The sequence below is a fragment of the Oculina patagonica genome, chromosome 14, assembly GCF_052425735.1.
Source record: "Oculina patagonica isolate OP01 chromosome 14, crgOcupat, whole genome shotgun sequence".
Taxonomy (NCBI): domain Eukaryota; kingdom Metazoa; phylum Cnidaria; class Anthozoa; order Scleractinia; family Oculinidae; genus Oculina; species Oculina patagonica.
The window spans coordinates 9,504,938-9,531,796 of record NC_135771.1 but is presented as its reverse complement, the minus strand read 5'-3'; the positions used below and the strand labels follow the sequence as shown (position 1 = coordinate 9,531,796).

Here is a 26,859-nt window from a genome sequence, read left to right as displayed (position 1 = left end):
CACTGTAAAACTCATTTAAGTGGTCACTTTATGAGAGCCTTTAAGTGGCCACTCCCAGGCTCTTTAAAGTGGCTACTGTAAGACTGACCTTAAAGAGCCCACTGTAAACTTCATTTAAGTGGTCACTTTAAGACTCAATAAAGTGGCCACTTTAAGACTCTTTAAAGTGGTTACTTTAAGACTGACCTTAAAGTGGCCACTTTTATTAGACTAACCATATTGTGCCCACTTTAAGTCTGACTTTTAAGGCCTTGAAGTGCCCACTGTAATACTCATTTAAGTGGTCACTTCATGCAAGACTCATTTAAGTGGTTACTTTAAGTCTGACACTTAAAGTGCCCACTTCAACTAGAATTACCTTATTGTGCCCACTTTAAGTCTGGCTTTAAAGACCTTAAAGTGCCCACTTTAAGTGCCAATGAAATGAATTTGCTGACCTCGTTTTTATTCCTGGAAAACATAGCCTATGATCCACTGATTCGTAATTTTCCAATCTTAGCAACATTTCAGGGCGAGATCTTAGATAGCCCCACAATTAGCTTTTCGTTTTCCAGGGACTGGTGCCGAAATTAAACCTTGTGACGTCATAAGGGTTGTAAACCTTAAGCTTGCTTGTCGCAGTTTCTCCTGTTCTACTATAAGCATGTAGTGAATTATTTCATGTCGCTTTTAAGTCGCTCTTTACAGGTGTTAACGGATTCTTGAGTTTTTTTTAGGGAAGAGGGGGGGGGGGGGTGTTCTTGCTTTTGTTTTTTCTTCTTTTCTTAGAGAAATTCCTAAGCACAAGACGGCAGACAAAAAAACACTTGGGACAACATAATTACACAGTCAGGTAAGTTTATAATGATACAGATAGTTAATTTGATTTTAACCCCCACCAGCAAGACACCAGCTAACTCCTAAATACTGAGACTGCTAAGCACATATCTTCTTTCGGTTTACACACAAATTCGTTTGTTATACCCCGCAAAAGAATGAGAGCGTATCACCTGATTTGCGTTTAAACTATATTATTCCCAACAAACAAGGCAAGAACAGCTTGAAGTTTTCCATCGTGATCAGCCTAAGTAAACATTCTTATTGCTTTTCAAATTATGTGAAATAAAATTAGTCATAAAGTACTTACCTTAAAAGGACACGTGTTTCTGTTAATTCATTTTTTGTCCCTTGCTCGAAGTCGTAGGTTACAACACTTAAAGTCACGAAAGACACTACGCAACAAACGACAAATGCTTTCAAACTGCTTCGTATTCATTTTCAACTTAAGTTTGCAAACAGTCGTATCATACTGATCATAACTCAGTCATTTAGAATGGAGGGTAACGAGATCGTTTCTTCTGTTAACTACAAAATTAATTATATATGATCTTTTAGGTAAAACAAACCGTACCAAAACAATTAAAAACAATTTTTACTAGCTGATTTATCATACTTCAGAAGTCAGGGATAATTTCTGTAAACCATCTTGATTAATGTGAAATGAAAGTCATTATGAAACTCACTGCGTGTCTTCAGTTTTCACGTTCCTTTTCGGCTCACGATTAACAAACCTTTTAAGTGTGATAATAGTCTTTTTTGTGGTTTTCTTGAACGTTAACATTTTTGTCTTCTTTTGGAAGGGGGGGGGGGGGGGGGGAGGTTATTTTATTGCTTTTTTGTCCGTGTAATCAAATTGGCACTATCTGTCTGTACGTCAATGATTCCATCGTGGCCATAAATCAATTCACTTCATCACTGTTGCATCCGTCGTGAAGGAAATTGAACTCTTTTACCTTTGCTCTTTTCTTCAAGTTAAACAAATTCTTGCATTGTTTATTTAAAATTGCGGTATCTTTCTGAAGGTTATGGATTCTATTTCAAAATGCTTCATCCGTCAGCTAGTAAATTGAACTCTTCTGTTGATGTATTTTATTTCAAAAGAGATTTCCGGAAAAAGTTCCTGTCATCCAAAAATAAAGCTTGTCGTACGTTGGTGTTCTTTTAAAGCTGTTCTTATTGTCGTAAAGTATGGTTCCGTTCGCTACAATGACATTATTTTAAATTTGGCGCTGGAATTTGTGAAAAATCTTCATATCGATTTTCCAAGATGTCATAATGACGTATTTTAAAATTATTGACGTCATTTTGGCACGATGTGAGTTCATAATTGACACAAGATCAACACTTTCGCGAACATTCGTGGACGTTTTTACTGATAACAGGTGGATAACGTGGCACCGCTAGAGAATAGCTTGCTGCTGAGTGCAATAAATCCAGCGATTGGTGTATAGAGCAGTTTTCAATTGAGTATCGTTAAACCAAAACCAAAGTAATTACTCCGGCCAATCACAAAGGACACAGACAATCGAGTGAACCAATCAAAACTCGAAGCAAATACATGTAGTTGACACGAAGCGCGGGAAAACGTGCGCGAGCGAGTAACAATTGGTTTTGGTTTTACTCCTGATTGGCCGAGAAAGTGGCGCGAAATTTTTAAACCAATCACTAAGCGTAGTGAACGCAAAACCAAAGCAAACGCAAATTACTTTCGACACTCAAGTGAAAACCGCTCTAGTACGTTGTCAGAAATGTTTTTGACAACGTAAAAGTATTGTTACTCTGAAGATTAATATATCGTGATATTAAAGATTCTGCGAAAGGTAAACAGTATATATACCTTCCGGCGGTCCATTTTATCTTTTAATGAATTTCATGACATTGTTGCGTTTGGTTTCACCATCTCTGTGACATTCTGAAGTGGTGTATTTTACTGAGTACAAAAATACATGCTTCTTGGTTTTTTCCAACACTGTTACATTCAAGCGACTATTTACATTACTGTTATACTGATCTTGTCGGACGAGATCAGTATTTTATGTGGAGACAAGAGTAAAAAGTGTATAAATGTAAATTACAACGAAGATATTTTAAAAAAAAATCCTAAGAAATGAAACCTAAAGACTTAACGGATGTCAAAGATCGCCCGATAATGACTTTTAATGTTTACAGAGTCACTCGAAGACTTTCAAGATTGTCAAAGCGACCGAAAATTGTCCAGGATTTCGACGATTTCCAACGTCTCAGATAACTAGTATTTTGTAGATTCTCTAAGGATGTTTTTATATCAAGGTTCCTTTCAATGACATTTGGACGAGAAAAGCATTAGGAAGTTTTTCAGGCATTTCTGCCATTTGGGATAAAAATCTTTTTCGAAATGGAACTCGAAACCACTTTTTACCTGTGTTTACATTTATTGCAGACCCACTGACACTTCTGCTGTATTCGCCGTATATTTAGTAACGCTACTACTGTTATAGTTAGGACTGTGTATGTTTTCTTCACTGTGTACCAAGTGGCAAGCTATTCTTTCTGGAATAGTTTTAATGCACTGACGAATTTGCCGGTTCTTCCAGTAGCAGAGTAATGGATTTGTGCATGAGTTTAGAAATGCAAGAGTTTCTGTCCAACTATAGTGGTTGTAAGAATTAATGGCTTGCCTGAAAATGTGCCGATACATTTTTATAAACAAAAGAGGCATGTTAAGCAACAAATACACTCCAACAATGATTGAGATGTTTCTTGTTAGCCTCAGTTCTCTTTGTTTTCGGATATCTTCCGGGATCGTGCTGTGAGGCTGTAATTGGCGATGATGTCGACGCAGAATCAAACCGATTCCAATGTTTGCAAGCACAGAACCCAGAAGACAGAGAAACCATATAATGTAATGTGTGCCTTTTATTATTTGGCTTATTCCTACCCATTGCAAGCTTGTTAATATAATGTTCACGATCCAAATAGCCGCCATAAACTTGAGGACACGTTTTGCTGTAAACACATCATTGTATCTTGCCCGAAGTCGCACCGCTACCAAACGTTCGTAGGTTACAGCACTGAGAGTCATAAATGACACTCCGCAACAAACGAAAAATGCACTAGAATATGTAATTCTTACAAAGCAAGGAACCGAACGATGCTGGTTTTCCATGAGTCTAAAACATATGTAACCTGGTTGTACTGCAAGGCCAACAAAGACATCAGAGAGCGCCAGGCATCCAATAAAAAGATTTGAAGGCGTTCGTAGACGAGAACTGCTAAAGATAGCGATGACAATTAAAGAATTGGATAACACTGCCAAAGGAGAGGCAATAATGTTGATAATGGCTGTAACAAGGTTCATAATAAAACGTTCTGAAACTTTGTCGAAATTGGGATCTGGTAAATGAAAACACGATTGGGCATGAGAAAGATCTTGAGTCGACGTGTTGTAAGCCATCAATGTTCGTTCTTCGAGGGGCCTACAAAAGTATAAACGCAACACTTCCTCCTACGGAGGATTTTCAAGATATGGTTCAGCTGGAACTTGAAATTGTAATATTGATAACCTTTTGGGGGGGGTTCCAGATCATTTTCATAAGAAATTATTATTTGCATCGGAAACATCGGTTCGTTTCCCACGATTATGCCCTCAACATTTTTTTAAATACAGGGATAGTGGACACTACAGCTTTCCCCTGCTGTTAATACGTTTTTTTCGCCCATTGTTCAGTTACTCAGCTTTTATCTGCTAAACTGGTTGAAAATCAGTTATCTGTTTTGGACGTTTTTGCCGGCGGCTTGCGTTTTTTAAATTGTTCTCGTATTGTGCTGACAGAATGTTACATGGTTCATAGTCTTCTCTTCTTCAAGATGGAACTAGGCCATGCGATTTAAATTATGCTTTCAGGATCAACCGTTGATGCCATGTGAATAAACAAAACAAAGCGAAATTAAGGAAAACGTTTGAAAGATTAATGATTACATTTAATTTAATTACAAGAACGCGAACGCAGCTTCTTGACATCATTTCGCCGTGTTTTGCTGAATTTGGTGATCTCAGTGAAAATAAACTTTAGCAATAGCCAAACGTTTCAAAACTACCACTAGCGCCCAACTGTTTTTAAGATATTTTGGCTAGGAGCCTAAGCAAGAGTGACCAACTTGACAGCTGAATCGATCAAGTGCCGAAAGATTTATGCAAACGCCTGCCGTGAGTTTTAATTATCTCGAGAACTTTTGTAAATTCTCTTAATTTAATTGAGAGTCTCTAAATTAAAGTGGCACGCGAGTGAGTGTAAAAGCGATACTGCACAACACCAATTATCAGCTATTCTTGAAATACAAAAAAAACTAACGCACATTTAAATCTGAAAGTGTGTGCTTTATGTGGCCGTGAAGCTTTAAATATAAATGATCATGACACCACCCCGAACTCTTCTTGACTGAAATAACATGGTTGTAAACCAAGCTTAAAACCGGCAACCGAAAGCTCTCATCATTGAGTGTTTATCAAAAGCATATCACCAAGGTGATATGCTTTTGATAAAACTTATATTTCAATATATTCTTTGATTAACAGCTACAGTCATGTTAATAGTGCATTTGAGATACTGGATAAACACATCCGCTAAAAGTGTTGAAACAACAAATTTGCCGCTGTCTTTATATGAACGTTTAAAAATTTACATCCACCCTTTCTGAGTAAGAAGTACACCGAACTTTATTTCAGTTTCGGAGAAAGGAATTTACAGTGTGTTATTTATAATTTCTGCAAAGAAAATAAAATAGAATTACCCTTACGCATAGCTTAAGTCTTAATAAGCTCTTTTAACTTCACATATAGTCTTTAAAACGAAATAACAAAGAAGTTGTGAATGTGCTTTTACAGGTAAACTTAATGTGTCAAGTCCACGTAAGCCATTAATAACTCATATGCGTTAACGTCGTTAAAATTCGGTTAAAAACGTGTCAAAGTTGTCTTGTACCTTGTCGAAGTTAGTTTCCTTGCCACATTTTCTTGTTCAATAAACTATTCTTTATTCTGCCCTTCAAGAATAGAGTTTTGTGACACTTCATATTCTATGAAGTTTTTCTTTTTCAGCTGTACCATCAAAGCAGTGAGTTGTCTGTCCGCGGATGAAAAATAATGCCTCGGAAGTGAACATATGTGATTCTTCGTATGTCGATCGATTTTTGTTCTTGCTCCTGCTTGCCGCAAAGCATTGTGAAAAAAAAAACGATAGAACGCAAGGCATTATGGTTAAACTAATGAAAACTGCTGCGCAGCCACAAACGTCGATATTTGCAAAGAAAGTCCAAACAATATACAATAAAGAGCCTTTGCGGATGTCAGATATATTTTCAAGACTTCCAATGTTAACCGAGGGTCACTCGAAGACTTTTGAGATATGATTGCTTAAACTACATAAAATTGCCGAAGATTTTAAAGATTTACATGTCGGATAAAAAGTGTTTTGTAGATTTTTAAAGAATCTTTTTTATATCAAGGTTTCCTTCTAATGCAATTTGATGATATGAGCAAAGCGTTAGAACGTTTTTCACACATTTTGGTTATTTGGAATAAATATTTTGTTTTCCAAATGGAACTCAAACGACTGTGTTAAATTCATGTTTACATTCATTGTAGACTCCCCACTGACACTTCTGCTGTATTCGCCGTATATTTAGTAAAACTATACTACTGTTATAGTTAGGACTGTGCATGTTTTTTCACTGTGTACCAAGTGACTGACTGAGTTATTCTTTCTCGTATCGCTTTTATGCACTGACGAATTTGCCGGTTCTTCCAGTAGTAGTTTAATTATCGTGTCAGCTTTCACTTCAGTTGCTGAGCTTTGTCACCTTTTGTCAATATGAAATGAAAGTCATTATGAAACTCGCCAAGTGTCTTTAGCACACCAAGCGAGTTTTTCTGGTTCTAAGTGGAGATAACAGTTTTAAATTTATTTGTCTTAAGTTCTCTTTTATGTAACTCCCCTTTGTGTTTTTGTTTCTTTTTTGTACGCTGTTTAATCAAATTGCCAGAATTTGTCTATAAGTCATTAGTTCTATCGTGGCCATAGCTTGATTCACTTTATCCGTCATGAAGGAAATTGAACTCTTCTCCCTCTTCTGTGCTTTTCTTCAAAGTAAACAAATTTTTGATTGTTAATTTAAAATTGCAATAGTTATCCGCCGGTTATTTATTCTATCGCGCTGTAAGTCGATTCCCAGAAACTTCATCCGTCAGTTAGTGAATTGAACTCTTGTGTTGTGTATTTTGTTTCAAAAGAGATTTCCGGAGAAAGTTCCTGTCATCCGAAAATAAAACCCGTCGTACACTGGCGCACTTTTAAAGTTGATCTTATTGTCAGAAAATATGGTTCCGTTCGCTACAATGACATTATTTCATTTTTCTTATTTACAACAACTTTATTGCAATATAGAGAAAAAGAAATACAAAAGGATGTCAGTAGGGAGGAACAAATCCTCTTGTAAAGCTGACCCCTAAGAAAATTAATAATAATAATAATAATAATAATAATGATAATAATAATTTAATTCTTAGATAAAATCTATATACACCTGAATAAATTTATAATATTAATATACATAATTTTATTTGATTTAATTTGATTAATTATTTAATTTGATCAAATTTGGTGTTGGAATTTGTGAAAAAATCTTCAAATCGATTTTTCGAGATGGCGAATCCAAGATGGCGCATTTTAAAATTATTGACGTCATTTTGGCGCAGTGTGAGTTTATAATTGACACTTTCGAGAACATTTTTCAGATTCGTGGATGAGCACCGCTAGAAAACAATTTTTTTCTGCTTCTTTATCGCCTGGAACATCAGGCGACAAGGTCTACTCATTTATATTTAGTCTATAGTACGTTGTCAGAAAATTCAACTCTCTCGCGGTTTTTCTTCTATATTGTTTTCTCTGAAGATTAATATCGCGTGATATTTAAGAGTCTGGCAAAAAATAAACAGCATATATAGCTTTTGGCGGTCCATTTCATCTTTTAATGAATTTAATAACATTGCGTTGCGTTTGGTTTCGCTATCTCTCTGACAAGTTCTCAACACATTAATAAAATGAGCTAGATTGGCTTAAATCGAAAAAAACGATGTTTCTGGGTTTTATTTTTCTACACTATTATACTCACTGTCGTAACAAAGCTACTTTTTTAAATGGTGTACTGTAAAATTGTCCAGTGCATGACAAGATCATTATTTTAATTATTTGGAGATAAGAGTGAAAAGTCTATAAATGTAAATTACAACGTAGATATTTTTAAAGAAAGTCCTAAGATATGAAACCTAAAGGCTTAACGGATGTCGACGATCGCCCGATAACATGACTCCAAGGCTTTTAATGTTGACCGAGTGTCACTCGAAGACTTCCAAGATTGTCAAAGCGACCGAAAATTGCCGAGGATTTCGACGATTTCGAACGTCTCAGATAACTAGTATTTTGTAGATTCTCTAAGGATGTTTTGATATCAAGGTTCCTTTCTATGAAATTTGGACGTGTAAAGCGTCAGGAAGTTTCTCAGACATGGCTGCCATTTGGGATATGTATTTGTTTCCAAATGGCACTCGAAACCATTTTTTACCTGTGTTGACATTCATTGTAAACCGACTGACACTTCTGCTGTATTCGCCGTATATTTAGTAACACTACTACTGTTATATTTAGGACTGTGCATGTTTTCTTCACTGTCCACCAAGTGACAAGCTATTCTTTCTGGAATCGTTTTAATGCAGTGACGAATTTGCCGATTCTTCCAGTAGCAGAGTAATGGATTTGTGCATGAGTTCAGAAATGCAAGAGTTTCTGTCCAACTATAGTGGTTGTAAGAATTAATGGCTTGCCTGAAAATGTGCCGATACATTTTTATAAACAAAAGAGGCATGTTAAGCAACAAATACACTCCAACAATGATTGAGATGTTTCTTGTTAGCCTCAGTTCTCTTTGTCTTCGGATATCTTCTGGGATCGTGCTGTGAGGCTGTAATTGGCGATGATGTCGACGCAGAATCAAACTGATTCCAATATTTGCAAGCACAGAACCCAGAAGACAGAGAAACCATATAATGTAATGTATGCCTTTTATTATTTGGCTTATTCCTACCCATTGCAAGCTTGTTAATATAATGTTCACGATCCAAATAGCCGCCATAAACTTGAGGACACGTTTTGCTGTAAACACATCATTGTATCTTGCCCGAAGTCGCACCGCTACTAAACGTTCGTAGGTTACAGCACTTAGAGTCATAAATGACACTCCGCAACAAACGAAAAATGCATTGGCATATGTAACCCTTACAAAACAGGGAACCGAACGATGCTGGTTTTCCATGAGTCTAAAACAAATGTAACCTGGTTGTACTGCAAGGCCAACAAAGACATCAGAGAGCGCCAGGCATCCTATGAAGAGATTTGAAGGCGTCCGTAGACGCGAACTGCTAAAGATAGTAATGACAATTAAAGAGTTGGATATCACTGCAAAAGGAGAGGCAATAATGTTGATAATGGCCGTTGCAAGGTTTATAATAAAACGTTCTGAAACTTTGTCGAAATTTGGATCTGATAAATGAAAACATGATTGGACATGAGGGAGATCTTGAGTCGAGGTGTTATTAGCCATCAATCAGGAATAACTCTTCTTTCCACAACGCGCCTATAGAAGTATAAACTCAACACTTGCTTCAACAAATGATTTTTTTGCTGTTGCTTTTTAACAGATGGTTCAGTTGGCCTTGAAATTGAAATATTGACAACCTTTTGGAGGCGTTCCAGATCATTTTCCACAAGTAATTATTATTTGCATGGGAAACGTCACTTCATTGCCGACGATTAAGCCCTCAGCATCCTCTTTAATATGAACCCTATATCGTTTCTTTTAGAATGGCAGATTTATCAACTTTGACGAATGAGTGTACCATGTTAACTCCAAAGTAACTGTCTTGTAAATTTTGGACTTTGTCATTGTAGACAATTGTAAACCCCTTAAGTCTCTAAAGTGTGACTAGAACCGTACCAGTACAACACTCCACTGAAAACAATTTTTCCTAAACACTGCGTCATTCAAAAACGAAAAGCGCAAAGAGCTTTGTAATTTAACCGCTTACTCCGAAGTCAACACAGACAGTTCGTTTTAATTATTTTTCAGTGTTGTGCGTCATAACATCGCCACTTGACTTGACTTAACTTGTAAAGCCGGCAAAGGCCAAAAAATGCCGCGAATTTAACCTTGGTTTATTAAATTTACCTTGGTATAGCTTCATTTTGTCCAAAAATGCGAATTTCACCCAAGCCGACTGGAAATTTTCCTTGTTTGGTCAAAAACAATAATGTTACTTTTGTTTTATTGCGAGATAAATTTTGAAAGCTTTTGAAAGCTTATTGTATCAGCTTGTTGCACTTGCTGAGCGCTGTCAAATTCTTGTCAATATTCCCCGCTCTCTCGTTTCGTTTCGACTCATAATGTACCATAGCAAGCAAGGTTTTCGATTCTTGCCACAATAATTGCTTTAAATTTGTTTGTTTTTACGCTTGTCTTCAAAGTAAATCTTGAAAGCATCGGTTACTTCATAACCGCGAAGTCCATCTGAACATACGTCATTGATGCAATTTTGGCTGTAATTAAAGCCGATTTCAGGAAATATGTTTGTTCATATGTCATTTATTTTAGCAATTTGAATTTTTTCTGTCGTTATTTTTTCTTTTGACTAATGAAGTCCCTAACTTTTTTGCCTTACGAAAATGTAGCTTGGCATTCAGTGATGCAAATTTGAAGTCGAGCAGCACTCACGGAACGACCGATTTCATTTAACCGGCTTCTACTAAAAAATCATATTATTTTAAATCTTTCAAATCTTGTCAAAAACAAAAAGGTATCAGTTTCTTTGTACAAGAATAGGCAAACAACAAAAACAAATTAAAATAACCACACTTCAGTTCACCTGCTTTACTTTACTACAACACTTCACTTGCCTCGCTTTCCTAGCCCAGTCATGTGCTACAGTCAAAGCTCTCTTAACGGACACTCTCGTAAGCGGACAGCTCTACTTACGGCCACCTTGTTTGAAACCCCGTTTTAACTCCCATACAAACTCTGTATTTTTACTTTTTCGTAAGCGGACATTCCCGTAAGCGGCCGCGGATACTTTCAAAGATTACGACTTAGACTTTTTCTTTGTTTTTAAGCTCCAATAAGCGGACACCCCGATGAAAATCCTACAAAAACCTCTGTTTTTTGTTTTTATCAATCAACTTCTCATCGCCGTTCGTCACAATGATTTAACAAAAATTACAGTACCATATTTCAGTGCTTGTTTTTTCGTCATCCACGTCCGTCTGGTCAGTTATTGTTAGCTGGGCAAGCTCCCGTAAGAAGCCCTCTATCCCGTACACCTCTACTGGCCGCGTACGAGAACCATTTTCGTAAGCGGCCAACTCCAGTTACGGACACTTTTTTCGCGTCCCGAGGGTGTCCGCTTACGAGAGCTTCGACTGTATTTTTAGGCCGAAAGTTGCCTTAACAATCCCACTGCAAGCAGCATTCTGGCCTTTTCTTAAGTTCCTTTTTTTTAAACACATAAAGCGGGATCTTTTGTACTAGCCAGATCTACCGCCTTTATTGTATGTCAAGTTTACTTGTGGGAAATAAACGATCAATAGCTGAAGTCCGCGTAAATACAATTCCTCGATTGGCACTTGTTTCCAAGTTCACGTTTCCCTTTGTAAACCAAGCTGAGATCTACTTTTATAGGTTTTATTTAAGACTAACGTAATGTCGCATATTTATCCTCGCCTTTATTTTGACCGACTCTCTAGACAGGCTCCTGAAAGGGGGGGGGGGGGGGGATCCGGGAGCCTGAAGCCCCGTCGTCAGTGTTGCTGCTTAGAGCCCTACATTATTTTGCCACAGAAATTGGAGACATGAAAAACGTTCGTCGCAGAGCCTGAGCCGAAGCGTTGATTTTTGGGGGTGCCTGAAGCCCTTGCATGGAACCCTAAGCCCTTTTGGGTCTCTGTTTAGGATAAGAGGGTCGCTTAGAGGATCTTCTTTTTGCGATCTAACTTTACAGTAATGCAAGAGACCTTTTATCGAATTCTCAGAACTTATAATATCGATATAAGTTACTAGCAATGTTTAATCAATCGGGAATTACCAAAATAATGATGCCCACAACAAAATAAATGAGAAAAAACGCAGTCAATCAGTTGCCAGCCTTTCGTTGTAATTCTGTATTTTCGGTCCCCTGTGATTCGAATTATGTCAATATTCAGTGAATAATGTTGTCCACCTTTTAAATATGTTCGTTACAAGCAGATTATGTCCAGATCTCTGTTGATCAGAGGAACCAAAAGCCTTGAAAATTCTGAAGAGAAAAAAAAAACATACAAAAAATAAGGAAAATGGGTTTAATTTTTGTTTACAACATTTGACATGCAGCATATTGTTTTATACCTTTGTGAACTACTTATACTTGGTCATGAAATGATGCAAAAAAGGAAAATTTTATTTCAAAAGTCACTACTTTTTTATCATCATTATCATCATCATCATCGTCATCATCATTTATTAGCCACTTTTGAAATGAATTATTACAACAATAACTATAGTAGATAAGACGAGGAGACCCTGAGGAAACCACCAGGCTTATAGGGAAGGCCACCTCGGTTGGCAATACTTAAGTAATTTCGCTGTGAACGCTCTTTTTTATAGCTCATTAGCCTTTTACAAATTAAACCAATGCACTTACTACCCGATAAAAACTAAAACAATAAACTAAAGTGATTGTTTCTTTTTTACATTCAAGGCGCATAAGCAAAGACCTCGCAAAATTAAGTTCAAATGCTTTTTGTTATAAACGCACCGTCAAAATAAATGTGCCGCCTATCATCTACAAGATTTACTGCCTCCAAAACGTCTTCGATTTTTTCTTTTGCGATATCTTTGAGTCTCAGGAAAGCTTTCTTTAACTCCTTTGCTTCAACGAATCCTTTATTATCAGGATCAAATACCCTGAAGGCCATGATAAGGTCGTTTTCAGTATCAGGTTTCTTGTACTCCTCCGTGGTTTTGATAAAATCAGAAAAGACTAGGAAACCATCACCTGACGAAAACAAATAAAATACGATGTCGATTATAAAACAGGCAAGCTTTAATAAAGCGACGCTCGAATACATGACCAACAAAGCAATGGCCGTTTTCACACTAGAGACGGACAAATCGTCTCGACGGACAAATCGTCTTAGTGTGAAAACGTACAAGTCGTCTGAATTTGTCCGTCGATTTGGCCGTCTAGGAAGACGATTTTTCAAGGACAAATTGGTCGCCTAGACGGACAAGTCGTCAAAAAAGCCGTCTTAAATTCACACTAGACGAACAAATCTTCAGACGACTTGTCCGTCAACGATTTGTCCGTTTCTAGTGTGAAAACGGCCAATGCTGGGGCTAGGCCCGTACGTAAGTCATATGGTCACAAAGGATAACTCCTTAAAATCCGTGAATCCGCCATTTTCGATGCCAACGATGTTATATACAGTATGAAAAGAAATCCTATTGCATCGCCTCAGGTTGTTTTAGTGGAAGTCTGTTAAATTACCTTAAGCAATTTCACTGTGATCTCTTTCGTTTAGACATAATGGCTGCGGTCACATCTAGACTGCTAACTATAGTTAAGACGACGTTAACTATAGTTAGCTATTTCGCTAATGTGACCGCCTCTTCGTTCACCCTAACTATAGTTAGAAAATTTACGCCTCGCTGATCCAAAACAATACACACTAACTATAGTTATACCCAAGCAGGTTTCATGGGTTAGTCTTAAGTTTACAAACGAAAAACCAATCAGAATGCGACAATTCTTTTCGCACGTGCGAGATGAACATAAATATGCAAAGAAAAACAACATGCCAAAAAATTGCATATCACTAATGTTAGCAAAAGTAAAGCTTGAATTCTTCGGCGTCTAGCATCCTTACTTCATTTTATTTTCTTCAACGCCGAGATGCCGTGCAAAAATAGAAACAAATAGAGGAACAACTAGACACAGATCAACAACAAGGGTTGTCATAAACTAATTTAAATTCGAAATTATTCGAAAGCTAATCATAACTAACTAGTTAACTGCATTGGTGTGACCGCAAAGACGACAGAAAGCACTAACTATAGTTAGGTATGACGTCACGTAACTTGAGACTAACTATAGTTAAACTTCAGTTACGTCGTAGATGTGACCGCAGCCAATATCGCAAATCCCGTTTGTCAACAAAAACAAAGGGATGGCCGACTAGGGTCCTTTAAGACTGGTTTTTGCTCCGTTCTGATAGATTAAAGAGAAGGAAAAAAAAAACAAAGGAAACAAAAATAAAAAAAATGTCAGAAAAAGATGAAACAGACAAAATTAAAAAAACAGAATATGGTCAATTCGCGTTGTTGTTTTGCAAATGATAGAGAGCTAATGCACGGCTTATTAAACCTTTGTCGTTGGCGCGCTCGTCATGATTTTTCTTTTTAACCATTAGCCATGGATCCGGTAACGCAGGTTAACGCAAGTAATTGCAAATTAAACTTGCGTACAGACTTGTGTAGGGTGGCCAAACGGAAACGCAAGTGTAGACAAGTTTGCAAAAAGTCATGATCATAAAAAATGCTACGAGGTGCTTCAGCATTTGAACTAAACTACAATAAAACGTTGACTTGCGATCGGTGGCCAAACGGTGAAAACCTTGTGTTTACTTAAGTGCAAATTTTATCTCGTCGAAAGTGAACGCAAGTCAACGCAAGTGCACGCAAGTCCTGGCCAAACGGAGACGCAAGCCAGGATAAAGGCATTGCAGTGTCAATGAACATTAAATAAGTGAATAACAGTCAGTAACATTAAATAAGTGGTTGTGCATTAAACTTACCATCGTATTCCTTTTCATTAATAAGAGCCTGTATCTGCTGGTCAGTTGGGTTGAGGCCGACCATGCGCATTGCCTGCCTGAGTTGCTTTGTTGATATCTTTCCATTCTTGTCCTGGCCAAAGTATTCAAAGACCTCAAGGTATTCTGAGAATATGAACGATCGCATGCTAAATAACAACAAATAAACGCAGCATGGAAATTGGGATTTACGTGAAATTAAAGCCGGGTGGTTAAATCTGGTGTAAAGTTGGTTATCCAACTTCACACCATAAATTAAATGTTGTTAAAGGTGGTTAAAACGACCTTTACGCTACCGCGTGTAAATGTGATTTAAAGTTGGTGTAAAGTGTTTCTTTATGTAATGTTTAATAAATGAGCAGCAGTGTTTTATCAAGTTTAAAACACGAGGCGCAGCCGAGTGTTTTAGACTTGATAAAACACGAACTGCGAATTTATTGAACGGCTTAAAAATCTTCTGATGTAGATCAACTCGTTCTTGCACTAATATTTAGATTAGGGGTTATTTTGGCCTAGAAAATTGGACGTAAAGTTTAGCCGTGTCTTTATCAGATATAAAGACACTCATTAAACATTAATTTCTTTTGTATTTTCTTTATGAATTATTAATGAGTTTTTTAACTGCCTTTAAACTTGAGTGTAAAGTTGGCATAAAGGTCAGCTTCAAAAAATGAAAAGGTTACCGTAAAGCTTATTAAATTCCAAATTTACGCCAGCTTTACTTGCGCGTTTTACCACAGTAAAGTTATGTTTTCATGCTGTGAAAAAAAATTGATAAAGGAACGTGACATAATATAAAAGGTAGTTGACATGATTGGGTCGAAGTAATCCAAGACAAAGCTGGAATGTCCATATATACAGTTTGCCTCCTGTTACTATCACGTTATCAGTTAGTCTCCTGTTACTATTCCTAAAGGACATATGTATTCTGATCAATGTACGTATTGCATCTTCACTTCTAATTATTTTCAAAGACAGTAGTATCGATGTATGTGTGTCGGCTTTTTTTTTAGAATCACGCTTAACCTGCGAGCAGGAGAGCCTGCGAACGGACCAAATAACGCTAAAATAATACCAACCTTGTACTTCTTCACGCGATAGTTTTTCCTGTGAATAAAAATAGGCAAACGAAACAGTGCATCAGGGTACCGAATTCAACTCCTCTACGCTTTGTAAATAGCCAACTGGTCAGCATCCTGACAGTTGGTTTTTTTAACAAGTTTTTTGTTCGATTTGTAATATGTGTTTATCTATTTACAGTTTCCTCAGTTAGCACAACAATGCTTAATACACTGACACATAAATAGAGTGATTTTATTTTATTTTTATAATATTCAATGTCTATATGACACCTAGAGCGCATTCGAACTGTAAATGTACCGGGGGAAAAAGCAATTGATCAATTTGTACAAATTGGCAGGAGCCGCGATACAACGCCAGGCAAAAGGAAAGGAATTTCTGCCTTGTAAGTTACTTTAGGGGATTTTATTTCAAAATGTGACATTGTAGTATTATAATAAGGACTGCTCGATGAATTACAAAATGCAACAATGTTTTGCCATAACCTACAATACACTATGAGAACGTGTTTTGTGCAGTGTCTCTCCTTTTTAAATGTGTTATTTCAGTAACATTTTAGAGAAAACCCGGAACAAATGACTGGGAGTTTTATTTGTTAATATAGCAGCTCTCATTTTGTTAAGAAAGTCGCTTCTATTTTGAGTCAGTTTACAGAAGCTTCCCGCAAAAGACTGTTTAAAGCTTTGAAACAGCATGCTTAAATTCTTATGCGCTTTTTATACAATTGCTGCATACTAACTATATAGTTGACTGCAATGTACCACACGTCTATATGATTGGAAGTTCTAATGAGCAAGAAGTGAAATTCAACTAAAAGCCGACATTTTTACACACCGATGAAATTTTTATGAATACAAAATAGTTACTTTAATTTTTTATAACTAGGAAAAGCTGAAAACCTTGTTATTGTGTTTAGTGAAGCCAGGAGAAAAGATAATCGATTTTGTTAATATTATTTTTTAATTGCAAGGAAAAAGAAAGAATATATTAAATATGGCTTAGCTAGATCACATAGAGTTACTTGTTTCGTACAGTCGGTTTGTTAAGTTCAACGTGTTTTTCAACTTTGTACAATAATTTAACTTACACGGCAGAAAAATTGAGGGATGCCTTTAAAAAATTTGCATTAATTCCGTTTCAACCGGCAGTGCCTCATAAGCGAGTCGAGACGGAAATATTGAAGCGCAGAGCCTATATTTCGGTTAGAAAATGATAATACAGAATTCAAACGTAACATAAAAAGAAAAACAGAATAACGTACCATGAGTTCCTTGTAAAAATATTGACCGCAATTATGCCGACAGCTAGTAGCCTCCTTGCTTTACTGCGGCCGCTCTTCAAATTATTATATGTAGTGTACTTCTGAGAAGATACTTCTTATGCTTCTGACATAATGCTGTCATCAATCATAAAAGCGCTTTTTTGTAAAGTGCATTAATAAAATGATACACTTTGGTTTTCAGCATAGTTAACCAATAGTCGAGTACAAAAATGCGAATTGCGATGGTAAAATATCTCGGAATATGTTTCAGCTCAATTAAGGTAAGAGTTTGTTTCCCATGGAAATACAAAATACTAAGGTTTTAACTAAGTTAACTGATGAAGTCGTAAGTGAGGTCAAATGGCGATGTTGTGTTCTATTATTTATTGTCGGGTATTTTACAAGCTTAAAAGTTCTCCACACAATGTACTTCTGTTACTGACATGGTTAAATTTTAATTCTTAAAAAAATTGGAAAGGGACAAATAGTGCCAAATCCCCTGCTGTGACATGTTGGAAACACAGCTTGTTTATGCTCTTATCACTAAGAAGGTTTTCCTTCAGATGTGGATGCTGTCAGTGTCTAAACGATGAAATAGTTTTGAAGCAGCTCACTATTATATAAAGGCGAAACAGAAGACATCAGAGGGTGTCTTGTTCGCAATTTGCGTCATTCGTGGGTGACGTCACGGTGGTATTGTTGCCGCGACTAGCAATATACCGTAAAATTCCGGTTATAAGCCCTGGGCTTATACAAGTTCGTAAGAGGTTTTGGGTGGGCTTATAAACGGACGGGCTTATATCCGGGAGGGCTTATAAGTGGAATAAAAAGAACGTTTTGAAATGAGCCACGGTAGTGTTCAACGAAATATGTTTTTAAGTAAAAAACGCATAATAAAGCAACAATTAGCTCTGTTCATTACTGTCATCAAGCAGAGGGGGGCTTATATCCGGGGGGGCTTATAATCGGATGTATTTTTTTGTTTTCCAGATAGATGGGCCTATAACCAGGGGGGCTTATAAGCGGGAGGGCTTATAACCGCAATTTTACGGTATCTCAACTTCTATACCTTGAAAAGGGTAATCCCCCGCTCCTGCAATTTTTTAAACTTTGGAATTATGCCTAAAATGTTACGTTTGTCAAAATTGAAATTATCGAAAAAGATTTCACTTGATATAATAGCCAATACTGACAACATAAAATTTATGGGTTCTGTCTATTTCGGTTTATTTTGTCAATTGAGCTGACTTTTCAATATTCTGCGCATGCTTGATATCCTGTGCAGGTATCAAGTTGCTGACCAATCACAAGCGCGAAAACACACGCGTATGAGAAATAACTTTGAAGAGCTTGCATTGCTCAATTTTGCAGTTTACCGTAATAATAATCGACGCTGCGTCTGTAGATCTTGGACTGCGCAGAGTTAAAATCGTGACATCCGTGGAGTAACTGTTAGCTGGAGTCGACACAAAATGGTAGGTGACTGGCTTGTGGTAAATTTAACGGACTAATAGCACCAAAATGATGCGTTAAATACAGTTGGTCGTTATTACGTCGAACCTGCCTTAATGTCGTTTAGAAATCAGCGAGAAAGTTAGCAGTTAAATGGGGAAGGAAAGAAGCTCGAAGGCTAAGCTTCACTCATTAGTTTTATGTCCGTGTAGTATTTACATTTTTTAGTAGTAGTAATTTGCAATTGCATCAGAAAAGAGAACTAAACAATATGCATCAATGTGTTTTTTATAACAATTTCGTGGTGTTTCGATGTGTAAATGAATGAGCCCCATTAAGCACTTTAGCTTGTAGTATTTAAAAATAAAGTTTCAGGATTTTCGTTTAATTCTAATGATTTTCGACTACGACAGCCATATTTAGTAGCCATTAATTTTTATTTTGCAATTTTAAAAGTTACCTTGGTTTTAGTAAACAACGCTCGCCACCTGCTGAACGACTTAGTGAGACACCAGATTTGTGCGTTCAAACTAGTGAATTAAGGCACTAAAAACATGGCGAAACTGATTACATTGTATACTATTTTTGTTATTAACGGACTTGCTACAGACTTTGCTAAGGTTTAGGGGTTATTTTTTTCAGTAAAGAAGATTTAAAGTTCATTTCTGGGCGTATTTGTTATGCATCTTTAAAAACTAAATATCACCACGCTCGTTCGTGCTTGGCATTTTACATTCTCATTAAGTTTCAGACGAGCTAGTTATTAATAATTGATTGCCTTAACAGGTCGCTAAATTCAGCGTTGATATAGACGTTGTAACTGACAGATTCGCTAGCAAATAAGCATACTTTCTAGACCAAAGTACGAAAAATCGTCTGTAGCCCTTTTATCCTATTTACCAGAAGAATTCCCATTAGAAATCAATTCAAATTACTTTGACTGCATGACAGAGTGACCCTCCTCAATCGTAAACAAAAGTGTAAATTAACACATCAAATTTCGAGTCCTTTTTATATTATGTTTTATAAGTTATCTTGTAATTGGCTTTTCTCTTTAATTGCTTGTAATCTGGAAAATCCATACTAAGTCTAAAACGATTAGGTATTTTTAATTTTTCTCCAACTCAGTCTTTTATGTCATATTTTAGTGCCCTAGGCAATAGCGACGGCGATGACGCAGACAACGCCAATAATATATTGTATTTTACCTATCATACATTGAGTATGTCAACTGGTTTCAGAAATTAAAGCCCCCCGTCAAAACGAAAGAAATCGCCATCGTATCTCATAAGCGTTCCCAAAATACGCAGAATTCCACCTTTGCACTTTGTTGTTTTGCAAAAAACGGCAAGTTGTATAAAGCACGTGTAAAGTCTTTTGATTGAACTATTCTTTCTCGGTTCCGTTGTAGTTGTCGTTGCTTTAAAAATTCTCCTTTTCTCAATTAACTACTGGGGAGCCATTTAATTCTACGTATTTGTAATAGTATTTGCTTTTAGCAATACTGGATTTTTACATGTCATTTGCAGACATAAGGTTTAAACCTTTTTGCAAAGAATAACCAACAGCTCTTACGTTTTCTTGAAATGACAATTAGTGGTAAAATTAAGCCAACCCCAAGGGTACTAGCTGTGTTGGGTTATCATTTGCATTCAGATGGTTTATTATAACAAATATCTTATTTTTGTTAAACACAGGAAGGGTTAACGTTGTCTGATGAGCAAATCGAAGGTACGTTTTTATCTCAATGTTCCTATAAACGTGTTCAAATTTGAATGCGATACTGCCTTCAAGGAGCATTTTGTTCTGCAAGGCCCAGACTAAACGTCGAACTTCACATGAGACAATTTAAATTGCAGTTTTGGTCGACCCAAACAGGTAAAGCTCGACCGTTGGGTCAAACGTCGAACATTATTCGTCGAACCAAATTCAGAGCAGCAAGAAATTATATTTCCAAGCTAAAAAATACAATAACATACAAATTTAAACTTTATTTATTAAGTTCGTTTCATGAAAAGATCGACGTTTGTCCTACAGTCGATCTTCACACGTACTATCCGTTTGACGCAGACGGATAGAACGTGTTGGTCGATCTTAATTCACATTTAATTCAGTCGGACGAACTCAACCGAGTCAAACGTCGAACTTATCATGAACTTAATACGCTCAGTAAGTTCGTTTTACGTGAAGTTCGAAGTTTTGCCCGGGCCTAACAGTAACTGACTGAAATCCTGACTTTCCACTGAAGAAGGGCTTAGCCCGAAACGTCTGGAACTTTTAACTATTTTAAAGGCACTTTCAACTCATTTAGTGAGAACTTTATTATACTTTTGTACTTTTACAAGTGCCACGCAGCACAAGGAAATTTATTTTTCCATTTATCACTAACAGTTATTGATCGACTTATCCCAAAACATGGGAACGTTTTCTATAGAAGCCAGAAGCCACTGTCATATTTTTGTTTGGCGACCATTAAACATAAGTTAGGCCCGGTTCAGACGCCGATCTTTTTATGAGCCAAACCTAATTCCTTGAATTAAGTACATGAAAAGATCGGCGTCTGAATCAAATTAGAACGGCTATTTTAATTTGGAACGGCTCACCCGTTCTTCCCGCCTGGCTTGGCCGAGAATTTCGCCTGTGGAACGCCTTTGGAACGACTTTGATTCAGACGCCGTACTTTTCATGTGCCGATCCTAATTCATAAATTATTATAATGTATTTTGCATGTTTTTATTGGAATTGTATTAGGAAAGGCCTCGGAACGGCCAAAAAGTACGGCCTCTGAATCAAGAGGCGTACTTTTGTCAATTTGGGTCGGTCCAAATTCGAATTGAAAGCGCGTTTACACGAGCGAGAAGATTGGGTACGGACCCGTCAAAAAATTGGTCCGGACCTCACCACTTTTGTAGAGAAACAGTCAAATCAAAACGGGGCCATAGGCGCCTATGGCCCCGTTTTGATTTGACTGTTTCTCTACAAAAGTGGTGTGGTCCGGACCAATTTTTTGACGGGTCCGTACCCAAATTTTTCAGTCGTGTAAACGCGCCTTGAGTTCGTCTCATGAAAAGTACGGCCTCTGAACCGGGCCTTATTAGTTTCTAAGTATTTGTCAGGTTTTACGAAAATGTTTCCTACACTTTATTTGTTTTTCGACGGAATAAACGCAAAAAGTGAGGTTTTACTCATATTTTAGTTAATCTACATTTATCTTTGAACATTCATATTGTTCCTTCATGAGTAACCAATGTAACCAATATCGTCCTGAGGTTTCCTTTGCTCTTAATGCAATACAGTAAATCCTCCTAGTTGAGTAAGGCTATGTTTACACGGGACCGGTCCGGAACGGATCCGGTCCGATTTTCGAACCGGATAGGCCTTCTGTTTACACGGGACCGTTCTGGAACCTGTCCGTAACGGATCCAAAACTGGACCTGCTATTTTGCAGGTCCAGTTATGGATCCGTTGCGGACCGGTTCCAGAACGGTCCCGTGTAAACACCTGGATCGGTTCCAAATGGTTCCATGTAAACAGGTCCGGTTCGGTTCGGAACGGTTCCGGACCGGCCCCGTGTAAACGTAGGCTAAGTCAATGCATTTGTCATACTCAGCTAAGCTTGCTTTGTTGATGTTTGATGTTTTCTTAGAAATCGTTGCGATCGTAAGCCATCATGTAAAAAACAGGACTTTTTGATAATCTTAGAACCATTGACAAATCAAATCATACAGTGATGTCAACAATTAAAATGCAGCTATTTTGGATAAACAACAACTTTAAAATAACTGCTATAACAACAAAACATTTTTTCGTAGAATACCGGGATGCCTTCTACATGTTTGACCGAGATAACAATGGGTACATCACTACGAAAGAACTGAATTCCATCATGAAAACTCTGGGTTTTAACCCGACAGAAGAAGACTTGCAACAAATGATTTTCACTGTGGATTACGATGGTAAGTGAATGCAAGACAGTGAAGCCCGGGGCAGCTTGTTAAACCGGGCTTCTGGTCGGACATTTCGCTGTTAGTAACTTTTGCCGGATTAGAGATAACTGTTCGTTATATAGCGGGACTTCGTTGTAAATGGGTTCGTTACATCGCGGTTCCACTGTATTACTTTTATGGGTTACTGAAGGTTTTGTCACAAATTTAAAAAAGGAATTTACCCTTTTAATGTTTAAACGTTCGTGGGTGGATGACTTTGCTTGTACAGCCTAGGGCTTTCTCCTCTCAGCAGTGGTTGGATTGATGGCCTTATCAGTTAACCAGATTCAGAGGCCCAGTATCGAGCCTTATATGTGAGGGGCCCCCGGGGGGGTCCATGTTCCCCTGTTCCCAACAAAATTTTCCTTTTGTTCTCATCAGCTTATGTTCCCTAAAAGTATTTCTTTGATTTTGATGTTCCCTGGTCCCTCCCTAACTATTTGCCCCCGTGTTCCCAGTTTCATTTTCTTTTTTTTTTTTTTTACCCAAAACCACATGTTCCCAAAACGTTTACGGCCATGTTCCTTTGTTCCTTGCAACCCCTGGAGGAGCATCATATATCCTTCGTGTTGTCGAATGTCTTATTAATATAAAAAAACAGAGTTTTAAATATAATTCAATGACCTCTTCAGTACCTATGAATATAATTATGTTATCAGACATTCTAGTGTGAAATATCGCTGGGAATTTCCATTCAAATATCCTTGTGTTTTTGGTTATTGGTACTCCATTCAGTTTTCAATTGTTTTTTTAACCAGGGGACGGGAGGTTAAACTTTGAGGAGTATATACAACTCATGGAACAACAGAAAAAACCTGAAGATAGAGAAGAAGACATCATTCAAGCTTTTCGCGTTTTTGACCCGGATAACAGAGGGTATATCGAGTCTGCTGAATTGAGAGAGCTGTTGGAAAACATGGATTGGAAAGTCTCCGCAGAAGACCTTAAAGATCTGATTACAGCCGCTAATCTGCACCAAGACAGAAGGATAAGTATGGAAGGTATGAAGCTCGATCGACAGATAACAGAGCATAACAGAGAGGCCTGAATGTGTAAAATGGGAAATGGGATTTGGGCAAATTTTCAATGGGAAAATGGGATTTGGGTCATCACAAACAAAAAATAATGGAACTGGGAATGGGATTTGGGAAAAGTTGGGAAACAATAGGCTAGGAAATTTAAAATACCCCTCTGTAACAGACCCAGTGGAACCCGACCCAGTGGATTATTTTCCCCTACCCAGTGAAAATTTAGTCTCCCCGGTACCCAGCAGATATTTTGATTTTACCCGCCTATTTTTATGCTTCCCCAGTGACTGTACAGTGTGACTTTTGTCGAATAGACCTTTTTAAAAACGAGCCCAAATAAGCCGACCCAGTGGGAAATTGGCCAACCCAGTGACGTTTGTTTCGAAAACCCGGTGAGAATGAAGATTCCACTGGGTCTGTTACAGAGGGGTGTTTTAAAGTGAGATTTATATCCCCCTCCTCCTCCTCCCTCCCTTCAGGACTCTCGTTACAGGCCCCTCTTGCTGACGCCATTGTTTACATCTTGATTTTAAAATCTACGCATTCATCAAACAGATATTACTAGTAGAAAAACCAAACAAAATTAGTTACCATGCAAAGATTGAAAAAAACGAGTGTCCCGGGGGGAGACCCAAATGAAAGGGGTGGGATGCTCGTCGTCTTGCTTAGGGGTGTAAATTTTGGATTTTTGGTCTCACTTAGGGTGTTCCGGGCTCATATTTTAGCCGTCGAGGTCTCGTTTAGGGTTTGCACACGAAGAAATATACAAATATAAATTCTATTTTGCCGGTTTAGTATTTTGGTATAGTTTAGGGGTCAAGAGTGCTTGAGCCACGCCCAGATTGGTCTCTTTCGGGGGCTCTTTTCAAAATTACCGACAAGCATCCCCGCCCCTTTTTAATATGGGATTCCCCGGGGAGCATGTGAAAGCTCACTTTATTCAATGCATTTTATATCTATTGACGTCAAGTTTCAAATAGCTCACGTAGCCATTCTTGGGCCGTCCAGTAGCTGTCTAAACGAGATCCGTTATTGGCTAACAAAAACAAAAGACTTAATGTTGCAATCAATGTCCATAGCCCTAAAAACAACAGCAGCTACAGTTTATCGAGGCCAATGAAAATAGAGGTCTGGAAGAGGTGCGGGGTTACCACAATTCTTACCACAGATTCGTACAACGTCTTTAGATTATAGACGTTTCTTAAGAATTTGTATTTGTATCATTTTACAGAATTCGCGTGGCTTGTGGAACCGGAAGGATTGCCAGTCATTGAGCATGAAGCTGATGAAGGCAATGATGATTAGTCGACTGATCCAAGGCTTGCTAAAAAAAATTTCTTCGCGCAGATTACCTTAGCAATCGTTGGCACATTAATCTTTGTCATCGATATCTTCACCGTCATCGTCATCATTTATCGCCGATGCATTCATAATTACAATCACCAACAACATCAAAAACAATGTCATCACATTTTCATAAACACAACAGTAACAACGATAACAACATGATGAAATTGATCATCATCATCATCATCATCATTCATCATCATCATCATTACCGTCATTATCGCCATCATCATCATCATCATCATCATTACCGTCATTATCGCCATCATCATCATCATTATCATCATGAAAACAACGTCATCATCTATGCCATGCCACCGTCTTCGTCATCATCGTCATCGTCATCGTCGTTACCGCAACGACGTGCATGAGAGGTCAACAAAACAGTTATCAGGATTCACTTTGCAGTTACAAAATCACTAACAACATTAAATTTTATCCCAGCAAGCTTTAAATAGCAATTGTTGTAGCTGGTATAGCAAGGATTCTAGTTCTTTCACTTTGCATCATGATATAATTAAATTGACTATCCATTAGCAAAGTGACTTTACAATATTTTTAGCCACGCCACGAGATACAGAATTACTCGGAAAAATCGCCAACATAGTTTAATAGTTTTATAGAATTCCACAAACAAGAACAAAGCAAAGAGAACCAGGGTGACTAAGAGTAGGGTCAACTGAAACAGATTGCAAATAAACTTCAAAACACGTAGGCTAAACTTTTAAAGATAATCTATCCGTAATATATAAATTTCAAACGTTCCACGTGCATGCATAGACAACTGTTGGTATCCCAAAGATTGATTTGATTTTATATCCTTTGCCTAAAATGAAAGACTGTGAATAAAATATTTGTGTTATTTTATAAAGGTGTATAGCACTGAGAATAGCTTTAGAAATAAATTTTAAATAATAAAACAAAGTAAAACTCATTTCACATTAGGTGGTAATTGTTCTTTACATGTGAAAAATTGTCAGAAGTTGTAAAGCAATAACTTATTTCTGTCATTCATTCTATATTTTCTGTCTAGTTACTAATAAAAGCATCAATAGCAATAGCTTGATCAGAAGACTAGAATTGTATTTGCGTGGAGTGATCATCACAGGTTAACAGGGGATTCCAACAATGAGGGATTAAAGCACTGGAAATCATCATTCTTGGGACAGAATTTACAGGCTGAAAGGCTTGTGCAAAATATAGGACAAAAAAGTTAGTTAACGGTCGAATGTGCAAGATGGGATGAGTTAGACCCGTCACCTCACCTTACCTCTTAATTTATTTTTAAAAAAATGTGTAGATAAAAATATAAATTTAAAAGAAATTATACAAATAAATTAACTAATGTAGATAATGAAAAAAAGGAAAAAATGCGCATTGTCCTTCTTTCAGATCGAAAAGTAATGCACAACCTGGTACACAAATAACATCGAAATGCGCCTAAACGCACGTGACCGTTGTCTGTTATTTGAATTGCAAATGAATCATCATAACCAATTCATTATGCTGTTTACCACGAGGAAAGCGAGGGATAAAAACAGTGTTATAATTCCGACTGTATTTAGCTGAAGAAAGCTCAAATGAACGCAGAGTTTAAGGACCTTTTAGCGCGAATTATGGAGCGGGAAAACGGTAAACCACATTGGTGTACAATGTTGCAGCAAGACGCGAGCTATGAAGTCGAACAGAAGCTGATTAAGGTATTTGGTTTTATAATATTGTTGCATTTATTCGGTTAATCATTTTGTACATTCCGAGATTTAAGCAGTGTGAAAAGCTGAATGGAAGAGTAGTCCATGGCCAAATATCCTGTCACTAGTTTTTCTTGCGAGACACAAATTAAATTTAACAGTCTGTGGAGGCAGACCATTGTTTGCGACTACAGATTGAAAAAAATTATGTCCAGGAGGTCTTTTAATCTTGTACATGACTTGTCACCGCATGCCAGGAAATGTGAA

General features: G+C 37.3%; 5 protein-coding genes across 7 annotated transcripts in view; 1 reads left to right on the top strand and 4 right to left on the bottom strand.

Annotated features, from left to right (window-relative positions):
- The window catches only part of LOC144639168 (uncharacterized), a 70,008-nt gene that overhangs the window by 10,555 nt on the left and 32,594 nt on the right, over nucleotides 1-26,859 (bottom strand). The gene's annotated exons all lie outside the window — the stretch shown is intronic.
- LOC144639199 (neo-calmodulin-like) lies at nucleotides 734-25,622 on the top strand. Of its 3 annotated transcripts, XM_078498473.1 has the most exons (6): nucleotides 18,456-18,474; nucleotides 18,509-18,563; nucleotides 20,238-20,271; nucleotides 22,353-22,496; nucleotides 23,285-23,527; nucleotides 24,786-25,622. In XM_078498473.1, exons 2-6 carry the CDS (start codon nucleotides 18,561-18,563, stop codon nucleotides 24,857-24,859), a joined length of 498 nt encoding a protein of 165 aa, XP_078354599.1. In that variant the 5' UTR covers nucleotides 18,456-18,474; nucleotides 18,509-18,560; the 3' UTR covers nucleotides 24,860-25,622. The 3 variants fall into 3 exon arrangements, with proteins under 3 accessions (XP_078354601.1, XP_078354598.1, XP_078354599.1); XM_078498475.1 differs by lacking the exons at nucleotides 18,456-18,474; nucleotides 18,509-18,563 and adding an exon at nucleotides 734-832; XM_078498472.1 differs by having other exon boundaries at nucleotides 18,413-18,563.
- LOC144637639 (adenosine receptor A2a-like) lies at nucleotides 3,230-4,252 on the bottom strand. Its single transcript, XM_078496698.1, has one exon. The coding sequence runs from the start codon at nucleotides 4,250-4,252 to the stop codon at nucleotides 3,230-3,232; it is 1,023 nt and encodes a 340-aa protein (XP_078352824.1).
- Nucleotides 7,466-9,499, bottom strand: LOC144639191 (sphingosine 1-phosphate receptor 1-like). The gene has a single exon (XM_078498465.1). The coding sequence runs from the start codon at nucleotides 9,451-9,453 to the stop codon at nucleotides 8,431-8,433; it is 1,023 nt and encodes a 340-aa protein (XP_078354591.1). The 5' UTR covers nucleotides 9,454-9,499; the 3' UTR covers nucleotides 7,466-8,430.
- LOC144639200 (uncharacterized) lies at nucleotides 11,388-17,169 on the bottom strand. The gene is made up of 5 exons (XM_078498476.1): nucleotides 17,089-17,169; nucleotides 15,827-15,854; nucleotides 14,730-14,873; nucleotides 12,692-12,931; nucleotides 11,388-12,193 (listed from the first exon to the last, which is right to left on the bottom strand). The coding sequence occupies exons 1-5, from the start codon at nucleotides 17,089-17,091 to the stop codon at nucleotides 12,135-12,137; spliced, it is 474 nt and encodes a 157-aa protein (XP_078354602.1). The 5' UTR covers nucleotides 17,092-17,169; the 3' UTR covers nucleotides 11,388-12,134.

Excerpts from the sequence above, each read along its gene's own strand:
- LOC144639199 (XM_078498472.1), top strand. Across the intron at positions 22,497-23,284 it reads TTTCACTGTGGATTACGATG|GGGACGGGAGGTTAAACTTT; the intron begins GTAAGTGAATGC and ends TTTTTTAACCAG. Across the intron at positions 23,528-24,785 it reads CAGAAGGATAAGTATGGAAG|AATTCGCGTGGCTTGTGGAA; the intron begins GTATGAAGCTCG and ends ATCATTTTACAG.
- LOC144637639 (XM_078496698.1), bottom strand. The coding sequence starts at position 4,252 with ATGGCTTACAACACGTCGACTCAAGATCTTTCTCATGCCCAATCGTGT.
- LOC144639200 (XM_078498476.1), bottom strand. Across the intron at positions 14,874-15,826 it reads ATCGCGTGAAGAAGTACAAG|AATACCTTGAGGTCTTTGAA; the intron begins GTTGGTATTATT and ends TCATATTCTCAG. Across the intron at positions 12,194-12,691 it reads GCGGCACATTTATTTTGACG|AATTTTCAAGGCTTTTGGTT; the intron begins GTGCGTTTATAA and ends TTTTCTCTTCAG.
- LOC144639191 (XM_078498465.1), bottom strand. The coding sequence starts at position 9,453 with ATGGCTAATAACACCTCGACTCAAGATCTCCCTCATGTCCAATCATGT.